Source organism: Boeremia exigua (genome assembly GCF_020726555.1).
Source record: "Boeremia exigua strain MPI-SDFR-AT-0100 chromosome Unknown C7974scaffold_9, whole genome shotgun sequence".
NCBI classification, from domain to species: Eukaryota; Fungi; Ascomycota; class Dothideomycetes; order Pleosporales; family Didymellaceae; genus Boeremia; species Boeremia exigua.
Window position 1 is genome coordinate 728,520 of NW_025763526.1, and position 21,760 is coordinate 750,279.

Genomic DNA, 21,760 nt, shown 5'->3' on the forward strand with positions numbered 1-21,760 from the left:
CGTGCAGCATCTTGCAGACGAGTAGGTCGATTCAGTAACGATCACGGTCCACGGTTTGTGTTTTGTGTCTTCCCATATCTAATGTTGTTCTGCTATCTGATGTTCAAGTCCAGCCATCAATTTGGTCCTTCACGTTTCTTCTCCCATGCCGTCGTCAACGCGTTTCTCTACCTTCTTCTTGCTCAAAATCTTGAATGCTTTGACGGTTTCCAGGATGCACTCCTCGTCCTCCAGCCGACCCACCAGCCACTCTGCTTCTTTTATCTTTTCCGACCAAATCAATCTCCTTGTCTTCCCCTTTGCTAAAGTCCTTATACTCTTGCAAATGCCATCGCCAGGATATGCAACTGTGCCCACTGCAGCTGCTGATGTTTTCGACAAGAAGCCCGCCATGCCCTTGCCAAAACCTTTAGCGTATCCTATCGCACCCTCTTTCTTCCCAGAATCTAAGGTTTGTCTGTATGGATCGGAAAATCCGTCTGCGAGACCGTGAACTAAGGTCCTAGCACCGACCTGAAACCCGCTTGCGATGCCAGTCACTTGACCATAGTCCTTGACGTCTTCCCCATACAATTTTGGAATGCTGCGAAAACCTTCAGTGGTAGCAAGGGGCAGATCAACGATGACGCCCTTATAGAACGCAAGCACAAGCCTCCCAGCATTCTTTGCGACACCGCCAGCCATCTTTCCAGCGACATCCATACCGCTGTCATTTGGTGAATCCGATGACTTGGACATGTGATTCTTAAGCTCAGAATAAGGATCAACGACGATATCCTTGGCAGCCACAGCCATGTCCGCCAGGATACCGAAACAGGCGGATCCAGTGCTTGAGACCGGATCCCAGCGAACATTGCGGATCTGCAAAGGAACAGTCTGGTAGCTCTCTAGGTCCGAGTGCTTGATCGCACCTTGGTCTTGAAGAATCTGGGCAACCACTTTTGAAAGACGTATAGAGCTCTTCTTATGGATGAATGATGCGACGGCGTTGGGAAGTATCTCGCATTGCATGCTCTCGCGAGGAAGATTTGCATAGAAGGATTGTACGGCGGCTTCGACTCCACACTCATTGGACATCTCGACAGAGAGCGACTGTGCAGCTGCCTTAGCTTTATCAGTCAGACAGAAGGCTATGGCCGCAGCAAGATTGTCGGCATCCAGCTGCTCATGTGGTATCGGACGTGGGCCTGCACCCGCAGCTGCAACCATGTCACCCCAGAACGGCTGGTCTCCAAAAAATGGGACAACAACTGTAGGGCACGCATTGCGCAGCCCGCATGCTACACTTCCTGCACCTCCGTGATGAACAACAGCTGCAACATGCTGGAAGAGCCATTCGTGTGGACAATCGTTAATAAACAAGACGTCCTTGTTGTTGTTGTTTAGTTGATTGCTTCCGAGATTGCTCCAGCCCCTTGAAACGATTGCTCGGATACCCACTAAGCGCACAGCTGTTAAGATGTCTGAAGTTAACGCAAAAGGGTCGTCAACGACAATACTTCCAAAGCCAATATACACTGGTGACGGGCCAGCTTGAAGAAAATTAACCACTTCAGCAGGCGGATCAAAGAGCGGCGCGTCGCGGAAGAAGAAGCCGCAGACATCAATGTGTGCGGGCCAGTCTTTCGGCTTTGGAACCAGAGCTGGCGACCAGCAATATGTAAAGGGTATCTTGAGCGTTGGTGCTAGCACAGGTCCTACTGAGACAGGGACCGCTTCCAGATCTAATGTGCGCCTGAACTTGTTGATCACGTCGCCTAGTCTTCTCATATATTAGAATATGTGCAACATGCATATGGTCAGGACGCTTGCTTACCCTTGCCAAGTGAGCATTTCGACAATCGTGTACGAAACATAGTTGACAATCTCAGGTGAGATATCCTCGTTTCGAAAGGTCGCCAGGGGATGAGGGAAAGACCTCGTGCTACTCCAGGGCATCGTAAACATCAGGTGTAATGGAATACCTAGAGCTTGCGCGCAATGAATGTGAGCAAAGCTAGGTGGGTTCGCAATAATAGCATCTGCAACAAATGGGTGTTTGGAGTGGAGATCGGGCTCTATACAGGCCTTCCAGCAACCGTCAAGCATGACTGCAATCATCTTCCTTTTGCGCTGAATATCTCCTTCCTGTAAACTCTTCATTGAAGGTATCAGTCCAGGATTTCGGACCATGTACGCCATTAGTTCCTTAGGGTCACCACCGATGGGGTAGAACTCAAGTCCAGAATCGACAACAAAGCTTTCAAAGGTATCGTGCGTTGCTATCCGGATACGATGACCAGCCTTCTGCAGTTTCGTACCAAGAGCGATGAAAGGTTGCACATCACCCCGACTACCAACAATCTGGATCACGACATTAAGAGGAGTGCTCCACAAACAATCTACTGTGTAACGCCGGCTCAAAGCAAACGCATCCTCAGGCCGCTTGGACGCTACCTTTAGTAGTCTCTGTGTGAGTCTTGAGGTGAGGTCGATCTCAATGCGGCCGTCATCTGTTTACATTAGGGACGCACTGTCACCACCAATTAAGCATCACTCACTTTTGACTTCTGTAGAGCCGGAGGGTAAAATAGTCTCATCTTCCTCATACAGCGATGTTTCTCTGGAGTCCATCTTGGGATCTTCTTCGGGGCTGGTCGTGTTGTGTTGCATGTGAGTGTCAACTTGAGGAATTCAGCTGTGAGGAATGGCCCTTTCAGAATTACATATGGATTAGGACAATCCTCGGCGGCAGAGCGCTGACGTACTATGCGCCATGGATTGAAGGCAGGGCCGAAGGAGGTCCGTGTGATACGCGTATACGCATACGCCAGGTCACCTCACCTACTGGGCCCCAAACAAACTTGCAACCCAGACCTTCGGCGTGTCCCGAGCGAAAGTCTGTGGAGTCTTCGTCTTGATCAGATGATTGTAGAAGCTTCTATCCTCCAGATCAATAGACTTGGCTTGTGAACATGGTAGTATCTGTCTCATCCTTTGTTTGTCTGCTTTCCGCATGTGGTAAGTTTGCGAAATTGTGGAAATATGGCCTCCTGTCATGTCTCGAAGATCGACGCTTAGCGCGTGGCTTGTTCAAACTTCTTATCGGGGGTATGGCGGGGCTACTGAAGCGCAAAAATCATGCCCACATTCGTGGGGTAGTACGTGCTAGGAGAAATCGATCACTCGACATGGCTAAGATCAAAAATCCCGTATAGCACACAGCGATAGCTCGAATTCTGGAAACCAAATTAATTTTACCTAGGTACGCACTCAAACGCCAATTGACTAGCCAGCACCCAGCAGTAGCAGCCCGCTACGACTGACGTGCCATGGCAACACCATGGCCTCAGCAGTCCGCTTGTCCAACTCTAATCCGCGAGCATGTTCAGCAATTACATTTAGGATGCGATGACCTATACCAATCGCACGCAAAGTCAGCCTGTACCGGCAGATCTTGTCAAGGTCATCATTCACGGCACGCGGACGTTCATACCTCTGAAAGTGCAACACGCGCCTATCCCAGGGCCCAAGGTCTACATGTCTCGCTTGCGTTGAGCTGCACAGTGCTCCTAAAACTCCACGCAACTGCAGCAGTGTGTGGAATCCTCTACGTATCGTCTAGCGCAGACTCTACGCCCCAGAACTTTTCTAGATATGTTGAAATAGTACTGCACTTTAAGTCTTACAGGTGGTTATGCAAGTTCTTATAATTTCTAATATTTTGGCAGTCAAACAACATCTCCATCATCTCAGCTCTACAACGACTCAACGCGATGGGAATACAAGATGCACTTATAGAAAACCATACTTTTGCACCTGAAGACGATGTTCCATGCTTTGGAGGAGCCGAAAACTATGGCGTAATTTGCGCAGAGTTGCGATATTTAGTTTCACCACAATCCATGAGGGTACAAAGCATCTCAAGGACCACTCCATTTGGTATAAGAATGCAGACCCACATTCAACTGGTGAACAAACCTAGAGAAATTGGTGCCGGTTTTATCTGGTCTTCTTGAATTTCATTCAAGAGTGAAACCTCTGGGTACTCATCAATATCCAAATCCACGTATCCGCTCGCTGCCCACTTCCTCGGGGCGATGAATAGCATACGCCCATTTATGCTGGTGTCGCTAAGAAGGCGCAGCAGTGCTTGCCCTGCATCTTCTGTCTTGGCTATGTGCACACCAGCGCTCTCGACATGATCGAACGTCTCCTTCGTGAGGATGTTGGTGCGAACGTACCTATACCCAAATCAGAACATGACCCACAGACTATAAGAGCAGCAACGTACCAAGGTGACAACACGTTCACCCGACTACCATGAAGACCGGCAGTCCGTCGCAAAGAATGCATTATGCCGCGCATGCCCCATTTTGAGCACGAATACTGTGGCCCACGAGGGCAATCGAGGAATGCAGCCCCGGAACCGATGAGGATAAGGCAAGTGTCGACCTGTTTAGGCGAACGGGTGGTACCGTTAAGCTTGATGAAGTAGTGCATGGCGAGCTTTGTGGTGTATAAAACACCTATAATGTTCACATGGATGATATCCAAGCCGGGCTCTGTTGGTACTGAGTCTGGTCCTGATGCTATATTAGCCACATTCAGGCAGCAAAGATTGGACTAACCATCGAACGAGAAGACGTCGTCCTGAGTGGCGATACCAGCATTTGCAATGACATAATGAATCTGCCCGAACGCAAGTTCTGCTTGCCGGAACAGATGCAATTGGTCCTGCCACTTCGTGACATCGACTTGAATGTATTTGGCACTAGGTCATGGTCAGTGAGGGCGTGCTACACGAACTGTGCAATTTCTTACCCAGCCAGCTCCGATGCAAGCTTCTCGCCAGTTTTTGGGTTTGAGTCCCCAATGACAACGTTGGCTCTATATGACCAGTTATTGCTCAGCTCTTCTCTGCTCGAGTAGTCCTGTCCCTACTTTGCAGCGTGCAATGTTCTGATATATGCTTCACCAAGCCCACTAGCACCTTTTGCAGTTGAATTAGAACCACACCAAAGTTGCGATCTCGCCGCTATTTTGCCTTACCTCCCGTGACAATGACAGTCTTCCCTGCGATGTTACCCAGGTCAAGGTCGACCTCGCAGTTGATGGGCTTTTCTGGTGTAGAGCCGGGCATGTTTATCAGTATGGATCTCGTTGTGAGTGATATTATCAGGAGAGCTTACCCGGCTATCCTATAGCTTATATATGGCATCAAACTACTGTGGCGCTGACTTCTGAAGTGTAATCCTACTTCGAGGCCTGCAGGTTGCTGACACACCCGTAGTGGAGACCACAAGTCCAAGAATCCCGTTGAGACAGCTGCTCTTCTCCACGAATCAACGAGCGTTGTGAAGCTGCGCCTCAAGGTCAAACCAATAACATCTAGTGGCAAATAACGTGACTCTCGGACTTGTGGTCACCATGAGCAGGTCTGTCTTGGTGATGATGTTTTGGTGAGGAATGGCGTAGAAGTAGGGCGGGTTGTAATCGATCTATTTACGCGCTAATGCAACCGCCTGACTGCACCCTTAACTAGCGGCATTACTGCCGCTAATGCGAGATCCGGCGGGAGGTCAGCGACTTGCATACAACCGGTTCATATCTCTGCTAATCTTACTAGGTTGGCCTGTCGATTAGATAGCCCCACAGCCCCGAGACCCCGTGTTACGGGCGATCCTGGAAGGAGTAGCGGCACACTGATAAGTAAATCCTTGGAGGCAAGACCTGGTCGGAGGCGTAGGGGTGGGGCAGAAGCGACCGCAAGGCCAAGGTCACGCGTACACTCGTCTATGAGCAGACACTCTCTCGTTGGCTCGCAACGCAATGCTTCTCAATAAACGTCTCTATTACAATGTCTCTTCTTATTGGTACTCTTACATTTCTCCTCCTGAACAAGGGAGGTTCTTTTGATCGACCAGAATAGCGGGCTGCGAATATCCGTCCACGCTTCTTAGGCACCTTGTATAATTACACTGGTAGGATTAAATGCTTCCTCAGCCTCCCTTCTTATCCACCTCCTGCGTTATCTCCACTCGCACAATCAGATCTCGTTACTCTACAGGATCCTCTACTAATGCTAAGGCTCTCAAAAGACATGCTGCTCAAGGTGGAGATCCCCTAGATCACTAGTGAAAGGTGGCTCTCAGTGTGAATACCCTCTTCTTTGTCCTGTTAAGGCACAGCGTACCACATGCTTCGCAATACCCCAGGCCTCAAAGAAACCATTGGCAAGTGTGAAATAACTTATCTGACACATGCATCTTGAAGATCGGACGTATGTCTCAAGCTCATCAATTTCAGCCTCTGTGAGGCTTCTTAGGCTGCCTGTTCGGCGATTTAGTGTGACCTGCTCGCCAGTAATTGCGTAGCCAACTTGACTCTCTGTTATCAAAATAAGGCTGGCGATAGACCTGTGTGTATTGTCAGCAAGGGCAGGAGTCTGCACCTGGATACGCTCATCTTGTGACAGGTATGGTGGCGGCGTTGATGGCCGGGCTTATGACGGATGAGTAGATATTGTGATAAGGTAGAAATAACTCTATACTATACTATATCATACAAAAATAAGTATTATATAGTGTAATTTTGTCAAGGGGCCATTCCGCACCATCCGATGGGCACCCCTGACATGCCGACCCGCCTACACAACTTATGCCTGTAATCACAGTAACTAACTAAGAACGATATGCGCTAGTTCAAACTCACTTTTGCTTCTTACACGACAAACATGTGAAAGAAGAACGTGATCACCAGATTTTGCCACACGTATGACTGAATAAGGCAGTATGTATATGAGTCGATCAATTCTAAGAAAGAACGTTGTGCGTAGCCACATTCGACTTTAAATGCTAAGATGTGTGCGGAAAAATTCGGTGATCCTACCCCACGGAATGAGATCTGTACGATCGTAGAGGTCAACATGGCCAGCACCTGGGATCCATAAAAGCTCCTTCGGCTCAGCAGCAAGTCTATAAGCATTCTCACTGAATTCGCGAGAGTGGGCCTGGTCGCCTGAGATGAAAAGCAAAGGACGAGGCGAAATATCCTCAATGTTGTTGAATGGGTAGAAATTTGCCAGCTTTATACTGCTTGAAATTGCTGTGCCTGTCGTGATATTTGGGAACGATCCTGGGGGCGTGTATTCGCCGCGTGAAGTGCGATAAAAGTCGTAGAACTCGCGGTCGATAGCGGTTGAGTCGTTCGTGATAGCTAGCGGTGTGCCCAGGTTATATTCAGTTTTGCCACCTGCGGCTTCGGTCCAGCGTTGCTCTGCTGCTGCGGCTATCATTGCCTTACGCATTTCAGCGCTAGTCCCATTCCTCAGACCATTTCGAAAGGCAGACCCCATATCGTACATGCTTGAGGTTGCAATAGCCTTTAGACGTGGATCAATCTTCGCAGCGCTGATAATGTAAGAGCCACTACCACAAATGCCAAGCCCACCAATACGATTACGATCCACGAAGTCTAGCAGACCGAGATAGTCTACTGCCGCACTAAAGGACTCTGCATAGAGTTCTGGAGCTACTGACTGACGTGGCTCACCCTCGCTGCCTCCGAAGAAAGCGAGATCGAGCGCAATAGTAACGAATCCCTGCTCAGCTAACTTGGTGGCGTACAGGTTCGCACTCTGTTCCTTCACCGCTCCTGCGGGATGACTGATGACAATAGCTGAGTGATTGAAGCCGATGTCGTTGGGAGTGAAGAGATTGCCCGCGACAATCGTCTTGAACAAATTGGGAAACGTGATCGGCTGAATCGTTACATTGTCGCTGCGGTAGAAATTGTTGGCTCCAAACGACAGATTCTGTGCCGTTGCTGACGCTCTAAACATCGCTAGTATCATACCCATCCGGGTGATAGATTGTACAGTGGCCTTCATGTTTCTGAAATGTGTCGCTAAGCACGGTTGGAGATGTAGGTCGGTAGAGGAATCTGATTGTTGATGCTGCTACTTTCCAGCGGCACATTGTTAGTCTTATAGCGGACGAAATGACGAGATTCTGCAAAGCCCTTGCTTGCGTCACTACACAGCCTCGCTCGGAGATTGAGAAAACGACGAAAACAATTGACTTGGGAGTGCTATCTTGATTGGAGTAGGCGCCTTGGCAGGTGTCATCTGCCTGCGTCTCCAGGGATTCAGAACCTCGGAGAGAATTCTGAGATTAGCAAAGGGCCGACACGGTCAACAAATGTAAATAGCTAACAGCTGATTGGCATGGCACGCATGATTATCTGGAAACTAAGGATATGCTGTGGTATTCGGGCAAGATGGTGTCGTGAAGCAGAAGGCCTTCACGACTCTCTGAGCGCATGGAAGAGTGCGATTTGCTGGGAATCATTAGTGAGCTGGGTTTGATGGACCATACCAGTACGACTCCCATTTCGTCATGTGCCTTTGGGTTTCAAGGGCAATGCCGTGATCTCCACTGCCACCACTTCGGCCGGATACTACAAATCTCATTAATGCAAGCCGCTGACAGCCAAGTAATTTAGTGTGCTAGGACATTAAATCTGCGTCAGCGCATAACCACAGACACAACGAGTAACACTAATTACTATTTGGGACTGATAAATACTCACGCATGATCTTAGCCTAGCAGTCCAGTATACGTTTCACTGCTGCCTCACAGACTATCCTCCCGATCGCTGTCTGGGTCAATTCGCTTCTAGCCGCTCTTGTCAAATTTGATACTATCTTCCTGTCATTCTTCTCACGATTAGGACAACGTGGGGCTCGATTGGCAGATTAAGGTTTGTTCCTTCTAGTCGAGTTGAATGTCCAGCATCTGGGAACGACCTCCACATCCTGTCAGGTTCATCCCGCAGATCTATCGACCCGTCTAAGAAGTTCCTCCTGTGCACAAAGTTCTTCAGCTGACCGAGGGTCGGTAACGTCAACAAGTGTCCGTCAGGATAATTTACCCTCGTGTCGCCAATCTTTTGCGTTACTCGTAAGAGTTGCAGAGGTTGCAAATTCTACGTTGCTGTAATTGCGTCGTACTGCGCGCGCAGGTACAATTCTTGGCCTGCTTGGGCGAGAGTGTAGACAACCCTGGAACACCGCCACCGCAAAGGTGCTGAGCTAGCTCGATATTTAATGGTGGCTTGTGAAAATAACTCTTTCTTGTACTCTTGGCTTCAACGATGTAGAGAAACCCGTCCTTCTCGTAGACCATGTCGAGCTGAGAGGTACCATCTACATCCATCGGATCACAGACGTTCGCTGTAGCCGAGCCGCGATCAAGACATTCGAAATTTTCAAGAGTATATGTGGTCAAGAGGCTTTAAGCAACTTCCTACTGATAATCTCCCTATGAGATGGGATTGAGCAATCCCTGGGTGTAGATCGTGAACGACAGTAGAAGGAGAAGTTTTGGGCGTAGATGGCCGGTCATGGATCGAATATCAGGCGATTCCACGGATATCGATCTTTGGCCATTAGTCTCGTCAGCCGACTCCTGTGCCGAGACAATGTGGTTCTTCAGATTCAGAAAGAGTTGGTCGACGAAGGCAAATCATTGGACAATACCGTGGCAGGCGCTTACATTTTTAACAGTCTGGTCAATCTGAAAATACAGTATCAAGAGGAACCAGCTTCCCTGGAACAATTCAAGCAGGACCTACTCGTGAAGGACCGTGCCATGAGGCGGCAGGTCCGGTTGGATTGGGAGCAAGAATCGGCAAGGCTGAAAGCGGTGTAGAGCGATCAGGTCAGTTTTCAGCGCCCAGTTGGTACTGAGGTCTGCCAGAAGATGAAAAAAAAAGGGGGATCTGCGCTGTCTAAGTGTTGCCTCCTGTTCCGTTCACGATCGGCATGCTGGCAATGTTTTGTGGAATCACGCCTGGTGTTACCGAGCTCTTCACTGGATGGATCGCTGATCTTGGCTCTCGCTCCGACGTCTCTTCTTGTTAGAGACTTAGCCATCAAGTATGTAAGCCACTGTCGGCTTGACTCGATGTGCTGATCCGCAAACTGGTGTTCGTAATGTTAGTACTGAGCTGTCTGCAGTGAAGGAATGCTCTCGGTCCCCACTGTCAATATTGCACGCATGATGTCCAGGAACGTGAGCGAAAATAGCTCACATGGCCTTTTGTGTGGATTGGTACCTTATTTTCGCAACGTACTGTTGTGAGTAAAGGTGTGGTCTAGAAGTTCCAGTCTTGCGCCTTTAGACGAAAAGAACCCCACCAAGCCCAAAAACCAAGTGTAAACGACTCAGTGAACGACTCGAGGGTGAAATCGCTAGTGGTCAGGTCGAAGTTGGTCAGTTGAAGGCTGCCCTTCTGGATAAGCAAAACCGCCTCGCGCAGACCAAGCCAAGCGTTCAGCGAATCAGATGCAGTCCACCTTGTACAACAGGGAGTCTTTCCTAGGACATCAGTCCAACGATGAGAGCATGTACGGGGCTTTTGATGGACTTATGAATAACATCAAGACCTTGTCGACCCAATTCAGCGGTAGCATCACAAACGTTTTCACAGAAGAGAAGCTCCTAGAGTACCAAAGGGTCGCTCCCCGACCTACCGATCGCGAGTTGCAGTCCTTTGCGAAGATGACGGCGAACAAAAGGTAGAAACGGTTGTTTGTGCGTGGATGGGCGGCATACATCATATACACGAGATCGTTTCACACTCCCGACTTGGCGCCAACCAGTAAATCTGGATATGACGTGTGGGTAACTGTGTCACTCGCAGAGAGTTTCCGGGTTCTAGAGAATCGGCCGCGGTTCACAGGTTAGTGGCATACGCGTCTTAGCTTAAGTGCCGTACTGACAGTTCAGACCACAAAGTGGTACCTTACAAATCTTCAACGATTGGCGAGCATTCAATGCTGAGCTGCTGGGTGAAGTGGTGTCCACTGAAGTCGAGAGGTCTGTCACTCAAGTGCGAATGGTCGTTGGACAGGCTGTAGCTGTCAGATCGGGAAGCAGAGAAGCGAGCGGCGTATCATTGTAGTGTTGTTGCAACAATGATGCTGGCTTTGTGAAGTTAGTGAGTAGAACGAATAGTCAGCTCTAGATCTAGGCGTCATCAATGCAGCCCCAGTCGACAAAATCGTGCTTGCTTAGATCCCGAACTTTACCCATGCACTTAACATGAAATGGCGACTGTCTTGCAGTAGACGTAGCCTCTTACGGGCAAATGTCGGATATTCGGGCTAATACCGTCCGGCTAAATGCAGATGTGGACCTCTCTCCTCACGACTTCAGCCTCATGTTCAGGTAAGCAAGTCCTGCGGAAGACCACAAATGCGACCTAGTCGCAGCCACCACAGCACCACACAGTTCAAAATGCCACAAGTACGCAATCCCATCCTACCAGGTTTTAACGCCGACCCATCGGTTCTTCGTGTCAAAGATGATTACTACATCGCGACATCGACTTTCGAGTGGTACCCAGGCGTTCAGATCCACCACTCCAAGGACCTCGCAAACTGGGAACTGGTGACACGGCCGTTGAGCAGAAAGAGCCAGCTTGATATGCGAGGTAATCCGGATAGCTGTGGAGTGTGGGCACCGTGCTTAAGTCACGACGGCAAGAAGTTCTACTTGGTGTATACAGACGTCAAGCGTAAGGACGGCTCTTTCAAGGATACTCCGAACTATATCGTCACGGCAGATCGCATTGAAGGCCCATGGTCCGATCCGTTTTATATTAATTCGTCCGGGTTCGATCCATCTCTATTCCATGACGACAATGGCAAGAAGTGGTTTGTCAACATGATCCAGGACCATCGTCGGCGCCCAAGATCCTTCGCGGGTATACGTTTGCAAGAGTGGGATCCCGAAAAAGGTCGCTTGATCGGTCCAACCAAGACGATATTCTACGGCACCGACTTGGATCTGGTGGAGGGGCCCCACCTCTACAAGAGAAACGGCTGGTACTATCTTCTCACAGCTGAAGGCGGAACAGCGTACGAGCATGCCTGCACCATGGCCAGATCCCGCGATATCTGGGGCCCCTACGAGTTGCACCCTCAGAAGCATATCCTCACCTCCAAGGACGCGCCATTCGCGGCCCTACAAAGGGCCGGTCACGGCGACATCGTCGAGACTCCGAGCGGCAAGACCTATCTTGTCCATCTGACAGGCCGCCCTACGACTCAGGATCGACGCTGCGTTCTTGGCCGCGAAACAGCAATTCAAGAGGCCTACTGGGCAGACGACGACTGGCTTTACGTCAAAGACGGCCCCGTGCCATCCCTCTACGTCGATCTCCCCGCAGCCCGTGACGATACCGCCTATTGGGCCGAGCAAAAGTACACGTTCAGTGCTGCAGCCGGGCTGCACAAGGATTTCCAATGGCTGCGTACGCCGGAGCCCGAGCGAATCTTTAGCATCCAGAACGGCGCACTGCATCTCACCGGGCGTGAAGCAATTGGGAGCTGGTTTGAACAGGCTCTCGTTGCGCGGCGTCAAACGCACTTCTCTTACGACGCCGAGACGACCCTCGCGTTCTCACCTACCGACGAGCGGCAGTTCGCGGGGCTGACAGCATACTACTGCCGCTTTAACTTTTTCTACCTGACCGTGACTTCGCACGCCGACGGACAGCGCGAGCTGCTACTTCTGACCTCGGAGGCATCGTGGCCAGAGGGGGGACTGAACTTCCCACTCGCGGACCCTGTGCAGATTCCGCAGGAAGGAAAGGTGAGATTAGCGCTGCGCATCCGCGGTAAGGCGTTGCAGTTCTCGTATGCGCTGGAGGGTGACGACTTGGCGGACATCGGGCCTGTGTACGATGCGAGTATCCTGAGCGACGAGTGCGGCGGGCACCAGGCGCATGGTAGCTTTACGGGAGCGTTTGTGGGCGTCGCAGCGAGCGACCTCAATGGAACAGAGTCCAAGGCTTGCTTCGACTACTTCACATATCGACCCGTAGAGCACGAGTCGGACCGGTATGACACCTAATCGTGTAGGATTTACTATGTGTGAAAGGTTGTCAGCGGGGCGCAACGTAATCCGTTTCTCTACTGCGCTCTTATCGATTTATGAAAGGCTCGTCGATGTCCGGCTGAGGCATCTAGTGTAGTGGAGGCATTGGTGTTGTGACAGGTTTATCGTTGTGCCACTAAGCGAGTTGGTGTATGTGACTGAACGGGTTTCAGCTCGGACTTGTCGAACCTTGGACCTCCTCAATTGCAACTCCGTCAGCACTGTACATGTCAACAGCTTCGAAATTGCGTCGACCGCAACAATTGACATCGTCGACCTTGTCGGAAAGTCTGTCTTTGGCCGCTTTAGAGCACGCGGTAATCTTGCAGAATGAACGTCTTTCGCTTAGAAATTGAGACCGCACGTGCGACACCGACAATGATAAAGAACTTCAACCAAAAAAAGCACAAAAACATCGACTAGAGTCTCGAAGCTGCTGATGATTGGTGATTGTGGAGTCAAGCCGCGTGCCGTCTGCCGCTGTCATTCTACTATTGTCGTCGCGGGTTTAGCCATGGCAACTCCTCCGTCGCAGCACGGTTTCAGATGTCGTTTGCAGATTTACACCGTCATTTACTAGAAAAGACATAGAATATAAGCTGGCAGAGAATCTTCAGCTTGTTGAGCATCCAATTCTTTCGCATTGCGCAGCCTTGCCTTTCGCGCAGGTGACTTTCCACGCCCATACATTCTTCACCCGTGTACATACTCGATACATTCGGGGCTTTTTGACCTAAACACAATCAACTCATATCCTATAATCAACAAATGTGGACACAGCGCGCGACGCCCCGAAGCGAGCGCACGGGATCGATACACTCAGTCGCCTCACTCTACAGTGGCCGGCCGGAGTCAGTCGCTTCGAACCAGTCATTTTCGCAGGTCAGAGGATACGACTCAGATCAATCCTCAGACAACAATTTCGGTGAAGAGCAGATGTCGACACGCCCTGTTAGCAAAGTCGTCATTCCAGCAATTTGGCAGTCTCGTCGTCAGGAACCCAAGCTCGCAACCCCTGTCGAGCAGCCAGCTGTCGAGGCCTGGCGAGACGAGCAAGTCAAAGAGCACATCGTCAGCGCTATGCCACAACCACTAAAGACTGCACCACAAGCTCAGTGGGTAAATCCCAATGAGGACGATACCGAGTCTCTTGCGTCCACACTCGATGGCGAAGACCAGGTCTTCGGCTATCCTGAGAAGACACCAACATCGATTCCAGTGATGATCTATGCCGACGACGCTAATGATGAGCCCATGTCGCCAGCTCCAGCACCGCATGTTGCAGGCCCTCTGGAGTCACAACTTGCTGCGCTGATGTCGAAGCTCATCTACATCGAGCGAGAGAACCCCGTGGCGGCTGTCGAGCCGGCCGAGTATCATGAGATGAAGGCCCGATTGAAGAAACTCGAAGAAGAGAAAGCACAACTCTGGAGCCGACACACAGCCATCTGGGCTCTGCGCGATGAGGACCTCGAGAATAACATCAAGATCCGCGGACTCCTGGCCAAGAAGGATCGCGATCTTGTAGCGATGACAGCTCTGCGCGACGAAGATCTAGTCAACGTTCAAATCGTCCGCAGTAAGTTATCCGAAAAGACACGAGAACTCGAGCGCATGCAATCGCAAGGCGGAACCAGGAGTCCAAACCGCGGACGACCAGGAAGCTTCATTGAGCGCCGCGCCACAAACGACCTCTTTGCTCAGGCCAAGTCAGCAGCACTCGAGCAGCGCGTGCTTGAGTTGGAGAAAAGGAACTCGAATCTCGTTTCGAAGCTTGAGTCCTTGCAAGGCAGTGCCAGCATCGACGATCTCAACCGCATGACAGCGCACCAGGCTTGGGGCGACCACGTTGCTGACCTCGAGGCACAACTCAAGGCCAAAGACGCCGAATTGGCCAGGCGATCAAGTGTCAGCACATTTGAGGCCAAGCCGAGGGACAGTGAATGGTCGAGGGTTGAGGCGATTGTACAGGAGCATGGCGCGTATCGAGAGATGGTCGGCGGGAAGCTGCAAGCACTCCGATCGGAGAAGGAGACTCTTCAGAGGCTTTTGCACACGAAGGAGGACGAGTGCCACGCACTGGAGCTCAACGTGCAAAGCTTGAGGCGGCGCACCATGGCCAACTGATCGAGGAAGATGGCGGACGTCTGCACAGGAGGCTGATATCGTGGCTGGTAGAACCTTTGATCCCTTGTTGTGGCGTCATTAGCGATTTGGCTGAAACACAGCACACTCGTGGCTCAGGAAGCTGCAACCCAATAAACATAATTTTCTGCTCCACACCGACTTCCCGCTTTGGCCGTTCTCAGCCAGATAGAAGTTTACCGATGATGGTGGTCTGGATGTGATATTTCCCATGACGTCGCGATGGGGCCTGGCCGCGTCAAATTCGGCCACCATGCCTTTCACGGCCAAGCATTGACCAAGGAAGCTTGAGCTGCCCTGTTTAACGCCATTACCGTCGTCATGTCATCCTACGATCCTCATGTAGCGCTGCAAATCGCCTGTGCCGAATTCCGGCAGCTGGAAATGTCTGTTTACCATGTTTACGTCGGCGCTAGCAGGTATCTGGGAATATGGGGACCGTTATATACTGGACAGGACTCTTGTCACCAGGATTGTGTTTTTGTAGCAAGTCCCCAAATCCAAGATGCTCTCCTCAGCGCTCCTCACTCTCGCAGTGGCTAATGCCGCCAATGCCGCGTACTCATTCGATCCATTGAATCATTTGGCTGGTGTATGTGTCTTGACAAGTCGTACTGATGGTATTTATACTGATCTGAACTAGATTGCTCCTTACTTTGAGGACCCTCAATCCGACCCGGCTCCGCCTCAAGGTTGCAATGTCACTCGCGCAGCCTATCTTGTTCGCCATGCTGCCATCTACGCGAACGATTTCGACTACGAGGAGTACATCGAGCCTTTCACAGACAGACTGGAGAACACATCCGTGAACTGGAAGTCGGCAGGTGCTCTGTCTTTCCTGCAGAAATGGGAGACACCAATCTCAGACGAGGAGCTGGAGGACCTTACGACTGTTGGCCGTCTTGAGTCATACAAACTGGGTACTGAGGTTCATCTCCGCTACCCGAAGTTCAAGAGTCCCAAAAAAGTCTGGACATCGACTGCTGAGCGCACAGAGCTCAGTACCAAGTCCTTCATTGACGGCTTGGTCATGCAGAGCAATGAGACTGAGCAAGTCAGCATATCCGAGGATGCATCCGAGGGCGCCGACTCATTGACACCTTACAAGGGCTGTCCCAAGTACAGCTCCTCGTTCGGCAGCAAGCAATCTAGCCAGTTCCAGGACGTTTACACAGCACCCATCATCGAACGTTTCCGTGATCTCGCCCCTGGCTTCAACTGGACAGCCAACGACATCACCGCGATGCAGCAGCTATGCGGCTACGAGACCGTTATCCGCGGCTCCTCCCCCTTCTGCTCGCTTGAACTCTTCAGCGCCGACGAGTGGCTGCAATTCGAGTATATGAACGACATCCAGTACTTCTACAACACCGGTTACGGCAATGAGATCTCCGGCACCCTCGGCTTCCCCTGGCTCAACGCCACCGCCCAGCAGCTCCTGGCCGGCAACTCCACCCAAGACCTCTACGTCTCGTTCACACACCGCGAACTCCCGCCCACCGTCGCCGTCGCGCTTGGCATCTTCAACAACACCGAACTCGCTGGCGCCGCGAACGTCAACGAGACGATGCCGCTCACAAAGCAGAACTACCACCGCGCATGGAAGTCGTCGCGCATCCTGCCATTCCTGACGAATATCGCGATTGAGCGCATGGAGTGCGAGAGCTACGGTTTCCCTGCTGGAACCTATGTGCGTGTTCTTGTCAACCAGGATCCGCAGCAGCTTGAGTGCGCTGTTGGGCCTGGTGACAGCTGCTCTGAGGGCTCGTTTGCCGAGTTTGTGCAGCAGAGGGGTGAGATGTTTGGTAGCTACACTGAGAAGTGTGCGCCGACCGAGTATAATAACTCGACTGATGTTTTGACGATTTACAACTAGACTAGCTAGTTAGTGTGATACCCTATTAATGATTAATTATATCTCATCATTACATCAACCATTCTCGATCTCTTTGTTGTGACAAACTCAAGCCAGCCATACAAAGTTGGCAAAATGAAAAATATTGGATTCTCAAGTTGTACAAAAGATTTGTACACCAGCATGACTTTCAAGATCAGGCCAAAGTAAGCGTAGAGTGAGATAATTACAGAGAGATTTTATTGGGTACATGAGGAATTCTTATGTTAGGGTGTAGTGGAGATGGTGACCTTTGCTCTGCACTCGAAAAAGTAGCGAAAGAAAAGTTACAACAGTAATCATTCCATTAAAATGTTTCCTTATTTCCTCTGAAAAACACCTCTCTTCTTTCTCAAATTAGATTACTGGCCGTAATTGCCCAACATTGTACACTCGCCCAATCTGCTCAATGAAAATAGGGTATATCTGTAAAATCCCGTCGACGACGCTTAGACCTGAGTTCCGTGAAGACCGGTGGTAGCGGTCGTATCGACAGGTCCATCAAGAGGCGCCTGAATGGCGCTGTTCTGGGGTCCACGCTTCAATCCACGCTTCTCCTGGATGTGGTCGTCGTCTTCGTAGTCCATAATGGCCATACCAATATGGGCAGGATCGATGTTGCGGTGGCCCCAAATAAGAAGAGCACCAAAGCAAGGCTTAGCAATGAAATCAAGGATACCGTAGAAGATGGCCTCGGAATCTGGCGAGATGACGTTGCCACCCTCACATAGACCCCAGGCGATGGGATAGAGGATCCAGAGAAAGGCAGTCAGGGAACCGCAGTAGAGGAAGCATCTTGTGACATCCGCACCGTAGCGAGTGGAATGGCGGCGAGCCTCCCAAACGAGCTGGTAGACGATGTAGAAAAGGGCGACGCATCCTAAAATTTATGAGTTGGTTGTTATATAACATGCGAATGAACTGAACTCACCGATTACGAAGTAAGCCCACTTGTACCTGCTAACCACAAGCGCACCGACCAGACCAGTGACGATCATGATCTCGTCAATAAGAATAGTCCACAGAATAGACGGCCACGGCATGCCGGCAGTAAGCAGCAGATCGAGAAGCAAGAGCGGTGTCGTGATGAACCAATCGATGTATCGAACATAGAAGATTTCACGGTAGGTACCACGGACAACAGGGTTGTTGCGAGGGAACTCTACTTGGATAGGCGTGAATCCCAGGTTCGATCCCATAGAGAAGTAGGCGATACATGCTACAAACACGACGGCTGCAGTAATGTAGTGGAAGAGGCGGTCGCGACGCTGCTTGCGGAAGGCAAGACCGACGAAGCAAAAGCCGGCGAAGCCCATCGCAGCGCAGATGGCGAAGTAGAGGTTGGAGCCATGGGTCGTGATGGCGATATCAGCTGTAGCACCGTTGACAGTGTTACCTATGGGAAGTCAGTGTTCGATTCTTGCGCTCACGGTTGTTTGAGGCTGCATACCGTTGAGGTCAAGAGCGTGATTTGCGCGTGCAACGAGTTTGGAGGCCATGATTGCTCAGTCCAAGAATTGTTCTCAGTACGGAATCTTTCTGTCAGGAATATATCTCGAATGTATATCAGCAGCGCCTCAGCCCATATATGAGAAGGTTCAATGCTTGCGCGATACGTCAGTGATGACATCGATCGTGCGATGCCTGTCTACCACGCAAATCTACAAGGTCTCGACGCAACAAACACCGCATTCCTGCAATCATCTGTCACATTGACCGGCAACGGGTTACTCAGACACGCTATTGCAGTGTGATAGCTCGGACGAGGCTGACGGCCAATAGGTGAGCTCACTAGCGCGAACGTTTCGAACGATGAAGTCATCATTACTGCGACAGGACGAGATTCTAGCACTAAATCTCCAAATTTGTCACTAGAGATCAACGCTTGATACCGAGGGCGTAGCTAAGCATTGCAGAATTCGTGAGCCGAAAGCTTGGTTTTTTACGAGCCAACGTTGACGAAGATGAAGGTCTCCACAAAGATTGAATTGGGGGTGGATACTGACGCCTCATCGGCGAACCGCAAGGAGATCTCGACTTCAGGAGCAAGGTTGATAACCGATAGGACAGATTCACAGAGTCATCGGGCCATTATGCAAGATCTGCGTGTCGAAGGACCGATGTCGATGATCGCGGGTATTCCCATATGTCAAACGTCCAGGTGACTACATCATAAACCTTATTGCCGCTGAAAACCATTTTTCACATGCTAACGCATAGCGATTGCCAGTAGTGATAATAATTACAGTCGGACAGTTGCGGCATGGACTCGACTGTCACCAAGCGTGTTAGAAACCTGAACGGATGGTCCTGTAATCACACGTGGGTATTCCTTGGGGCTGTATACTGAGAGTTGTACCTTGGTCCATTATCATTACTAGTAGTAGGTATGCCTGTATACGGTTCTGAACGTCGTTTGCTCGTGCTATCAGTACAACATTGATATCAACCCAAACGCCTGTGTATGCTTCGCTTGATGCGAATGGCCCTTGTAACCTGGGCAGCTGCTGGCAGCGCCCGTACCTTCTCCACGCTCTTCTGACGAGCGATTTGCTCTTCTGTGAACCAGTTACCATGTAATCCATACGGAATGCGAGTTGGCAACTGGATCTTGCACTCAACCCGCGCCATCGTCTGGGCGTCCAGAACCCAGAGTTCACTCTTCGCGTCTTCTCTGCACTCTCCATCTTCGCCCAATTGGTGCTCGTCGAACACGTAAAAGACGAGATAACCATCATCTTCATCGAAAGCCGTATTCTTGTTAGCTACAGAACCACGCCTTGAGCGAGGAACAAACGTCGCCTCCTGTCCGTAATGCTTTGGCGGGAACCGGAAGACCTTGATTGGGTCGTTGGGGTCAGTTGATGCCATGATCTGGCGTAGTGTACGGTTGTCCACGCAACCTGTGATTGAGTCTGGCGGTTCGATTTGTGCCTTCTCAAGTAAAGCCTGCACGTCAAATCTAACAAGGACATCGATCTTGCTAGCTTTGCCCAATGCCGCGCCGAAAGACTCGTTTGATGTACTGCAGGCGTAGATATAGCGTGCAGACTCCATGGCTGTCAACGGCGACACCGTAGGAAACTCCACAGGAATGGCTGCCAGCGCGAATTGATGAGTGATAACATTTTCGGTTGGAGAATCCAGTGAGAATCTGTAATAGTACAATCGACATTGTTCTTCATCGTCGTCGGATATTGGCAAGTTTGAAGAGGCGCCGAATGGATTGGGCGCAGCATCGTTTCGGAATATCAAAGGCGATGTCTCGTCAACTTTTTCAGGATCCTGTTCGTCGATGTCGTTGTCGTACCTGGCGAAGAATGACATGGGCTTCTCGCTTACCACATCTTTGTGGTTTGGGTGTGGTGGCGGTGTGATGTTTCCAGCACTGAAAACAACAGATGCAGATGTCAAGCGGCATGCTAGGAGGCTGACGGCAACAACATTCCCATCAACATCGAACTCATCCCAGGTGTTGGCAGTGTGAAAGATGCAACAGCCGTCGGTCTCAAACCAACGCACCGCTTCTGGATGTTGGCGAGGGAAGACGCCATATCGAGAGGGTTTCCATGGCTCGTATGCCACTACTGGTGAGTTTTTCGCAAGATTTAACGGCGAAAGACTCAAAGGAAGATCCAGAATGACTGTGCTGCGCTTGGACACACCAAAGTCGTGCATAAGCTTTCCACCTGTACAGCCGGGGACTGCCGCGTTGATGATATGGCCGGCATCGCCAGCTGAGTGGTATTCCGTGGTGTTCGGGCCTGTGGAGGGTATAATCGAGTACTGGACATACGGTGGAGCAAAACTGCAGTGAAATATGACAAGTTCGCCCGTTGTGTTGTCAACCTTTGGGTGTCCTGTGCTCCATTCGCGCATCCAACTCAACGGCCCTGTACCACCCAATGTTGGTTCCTCCTCCTTATCTTGAATCTCGGGTTCGCCTTCCACTGTGTTCCCGTCGAACCAACCCACAGTTTCGAGCTCAGGCAATGTCAGCCGCATAGGTGGGCCGCTTTCGCATGTGGCCAACGCTCGTCCATCGTGATATAGAACGCTCGTGTTGGCTACGCTGATACGCTTGATGACGGTCCCTGAACCGGGCAGATGGGATAGGAAAACGATCAGAACAGTACGCAGGATCCGCCAAATAATCCAGAATAGACTGGAAGCCGGGTTCGTCAACGTCGCAATACTGGGCAAGATCGGTGTTCGTATGGCATCGGTCTCGGCTTGAGCTAGAAGAACATCTGTGAGAACAAACTGGTTGACGAATTGAACATCGAGTTCATCGGTGTTGTAAGATGAACGGGAGAACCAGACTCCTGAGAGCATCCCGTCGCCATCAAACCAGTGAGCGTCGCGTCCAAGGTCAGAGTTGGCCATGGGATTGCCCCCGTTGCGCACATACATGCCGCCATTGAGCTCTTTGGGAAGATTTCCCGTCCAGGTAACCGATGTTGGTGTCCATGTTTGCGTCACGGGGGCAAAGTTACCACTGAGGTATGGATGGTTCGTTGAGGCCTTCTTGCGACGCCCGTTGTAGGACATGATGAATAGCGGGTGCTGTGCGCATTGGAGCAGTGCGCTGGGGAGCCTCCAAAGGCTGCACAACCATGGATTTAGTCTGTAGAAGTCGGCATGGCAGTACCTACTGTGGAGTTTCACATGTCTGGCGAGACAGGTCATGGCGTGTTGACGGGCGGGCGCCAGGTACCATGATGCAATGCCTCGCATCATGATTGGCTAATGCTGTCCGCTTGAGGTCTGGCTCCCAGGTTGCCCGCAAAAAGTC

At 50.8% G+C, this 21,760-nt stretch overlaps 8 protein-coding genes across 8 annotated transcripts; 3 read left to right on the forward strand and 5 right to left on the reverse strand.

Annotated features, from left to right (window-relative positions):
• Positions 1–129: 129 nt before the first annotated feature.
• On the reverse strand, positions 130–2,613 carry C7974DRAFT_415406 (uncharacterized protein; the record flags this gene model as incomplete). The annotated part of the gene is made up of 3 exons (XM_046143889.1): positions 130–1,762; positions 1,817–2,492; positions 2,541–2,613. The coding sequence occupies 3 exons, from the start codon at positions 2,611–2,613 to the stop codon at positions 130–132; spliced, it is 2,382 nt and encodes a 793-aa protein (XP_045994656.1).
• Positions 2,614–3,830: 1,217 nt separating this feature from the next.
• C7974DRAFT_227586 (uncharacterized protein) lies at positions 3,831–5,223 on the reverse strand. Its single transcript, XM_046137307.1, has 6 exons — positions 5,032–5,223; positions 4,924–4,972; positions 4,804–4,869; positions 4,611–4,753; positions 4,274–4,565; positions 3,831–4,223 (listed from the first exon to the last, which is right to left on the reverse strand). The coding sequence occupies exons 1-6, from the start codon at positions 5,120–5,122 to the stop codon at positions 3,944–3,946; spliced, it is 921 nt and encodes a 306-aa protein (XP_045994657.1). The 5' UTR covers positions 5,123–5,223; the 3' UTR covers positions 3,831–3,943.
• A 1,344-nt stretch (positions 5,224–6,567) lies between these two features.
• Positions 6,568–7,924, reverse strand: C7974DRAFT_426384 (putative alpha/beta superfamily hydrolase). Its single transcript, XM_046144519.1, has one exon. The coding sequence runs from the start codon at positions 7,868–7,870 to the stop codon at positions 6,830–6,832; it is 1,041 nt and encodes a 346-aa protein (XP_045994658.1). The 5' UTR covers positions 7,871–7,924; the 3' UTR covers positions 6,568–6,829.
• Positions 7,925–11,282: 3,358 nt separating this feature from the next.
• On the forward strand, positions 11,283–12,902 carry C7974DRAFT_415409 (beta-xylosidase; the record flags this gene model as incomplete). The annotated part of the gene is made up of 1 exon (XM_046143890.1): positions 11,283–12,902. One exon carries the CDS (start codon positions 11,283–11,285, stop codon positions 12,900–12,902), a length of 1,620 nt encoding a protein of 539 aa, XP_045994659.1.
• A 396-nt stretch (positions 12,903–13,298) lies between these two features.
• Positions 13,299–15,092, forward strand: C7974DRAFT_227670 (uncharacterized protein). Its single transcript, XM_046137310.1, has one exon. It carries the CDS (start codon positions 13,695–13,697, stop codon positions 15,051–15,053), a length of 1,359 nt encoding a protein of 452 aa, XP_045994660.1. The 5' UTR covers positions 13,299–13,694; the 3' UTR covers positions 15,054–15,092.
• Positions 15,093–15,451: 359 nt separating this feature from the next.
• C7974DRAFT_227621 (repressible acid phosphatase) lies at positions 15,452–17,012 on the forward strand. The gene is made up of 2 exons (XM_046137308.1): positions 15,452–15,663; positions 15,715–17,012. The coding sequence occupies exons 1-2, from the start codon at positions 15,577–15,579 to the stop codon at positions 16,945–16,947; spliced, it is 1,320 nt and encodes a 439-aa protein (XP_045994661.1). The 5' UTR covers positions 15,452–15,576; the 3' UTR covers positions 16,948–17,012.
• A 1-nt stretch (position 17,013) lies between these two features.
• On the reverse strand, positions 17,014–18,859 carry C7974DRAFT_227628 (uncharacterized protein). The gene is made up of 3 exons (XM_046137309.1): positions 18,416–18,859; positions 17,897–18,361; positions 17,014–17,845 (listed from the first exon to the last, which is right to left on the reverse strand). Exons 1-3 carry the CDS (start codon positions 18,462–18,464, stop codon positions 17,415–17,417), a joined length of 945 nt encoding a protein of 314 aa, XP_045994662.1. The 5' UTR covers positions 18,465–18,859; the 3' UTR covers positions 17,014–17,414.
• Positions 18,860–19,319: 460 nt separating this feature from the next.
• On the reverse strand, positions 19,320–21,633 carry C7974DRAFT_399078 (carotenoid oxygenase). Its single transcript, XM_046142385.1, has one exon. The coding sequence runs from the start codon at positions 21,514–21,516 to the stop codon at positions 19,411–19,413; it is 2,106 nt and encodes a 701-aa protein (XP_045994663.1). The 5' UTR covers positions 21,517–21,633; the 3' UTR covers positions 19,320–19,410.
• Between the last annotated feature and the right edge of the window lie 127 nt (positions 21,634–21,760).

Bases quoted from the DNA above. Each gene is read 5' to 3' on its own strand.
- C7974DRAFT_227586 (XM_046137307.1), bottom strand. From the start codon at position 5,122: ATGCCCGGCTCTACACCAGAAAAGCCCATCAACTGCGAGGTCGACCTT. The intron at 4,870-4,923 runs GTAGGGACAGGA...CTGGTCATATAG, and splicing joins AGAACATTGCACGCTGCAAA to AGCCAACGTTGTCATTGGGG. The intron at 4,566-4,610 runs GTTAGTCCAATC...ATATAGCATCAG, and splicing joins CGACGTCTTCTCGTTCGATG to GACCAGACTCAGTACCAACA.
- C7974DRAFT_227621 (XM_046137308.1), top strand. From the start codon at position 15,577: ATGCTCTCCTCAGCGCTCCTCACTCTCGCAGTGGCTAATGCCGCCAAT. The intron at 15,664-15,714 runs GTATGTGTCTTG...GATCTGAACTAG, and splicing joins CATTGAATCATTTGGCTGGT to ATTGCTCCTTACTTTGAGGA.
- C7974DRAFT_426384 (XM_046144519.1), bottom strand. From the start codon at position 7,870: ATGAAGGCCACTGTACAATCTATCACCCGGATGGGTATGATACTAGCG.
- C7974DRAFT_227628 (XM_046137309.1), bottom strand. From the start codon at position 18,464: ATGGCCTCCAAACTCGTTGCACGCGCAAATCACGCTCTTGACCTCAAC. The intron at 18,362-18,415 runs GTATGCAGCCTC...GACTTCCCATAG, and splicing joins TCACGCTCTTGACCTCAACG to GTAACACTGTCAACGGTGCT. The intron at 17,846-17,896 runs GTGAGTTCAGTT...CATAAATTTTAG, and splicing joins GTGGGCTTACTTCGTAATCG to GATGCGTCGCCCTTTTCTAC.
- C7974DRAFT_399078 (XM_046142385.1), bottom strand. From the start codon at position 21,516: ATGTCCTACAACGGGCGTCGCAAGAAGGCCTCAACGAACCATCCATAC.
- C7974DRAFT_227670 (XM_046137310.1), top strand. From the start codon at position 13,695: ATGTGGACACAGCGCGCGACGCCCCGAAGCGAGCGCACGGGATCGATA.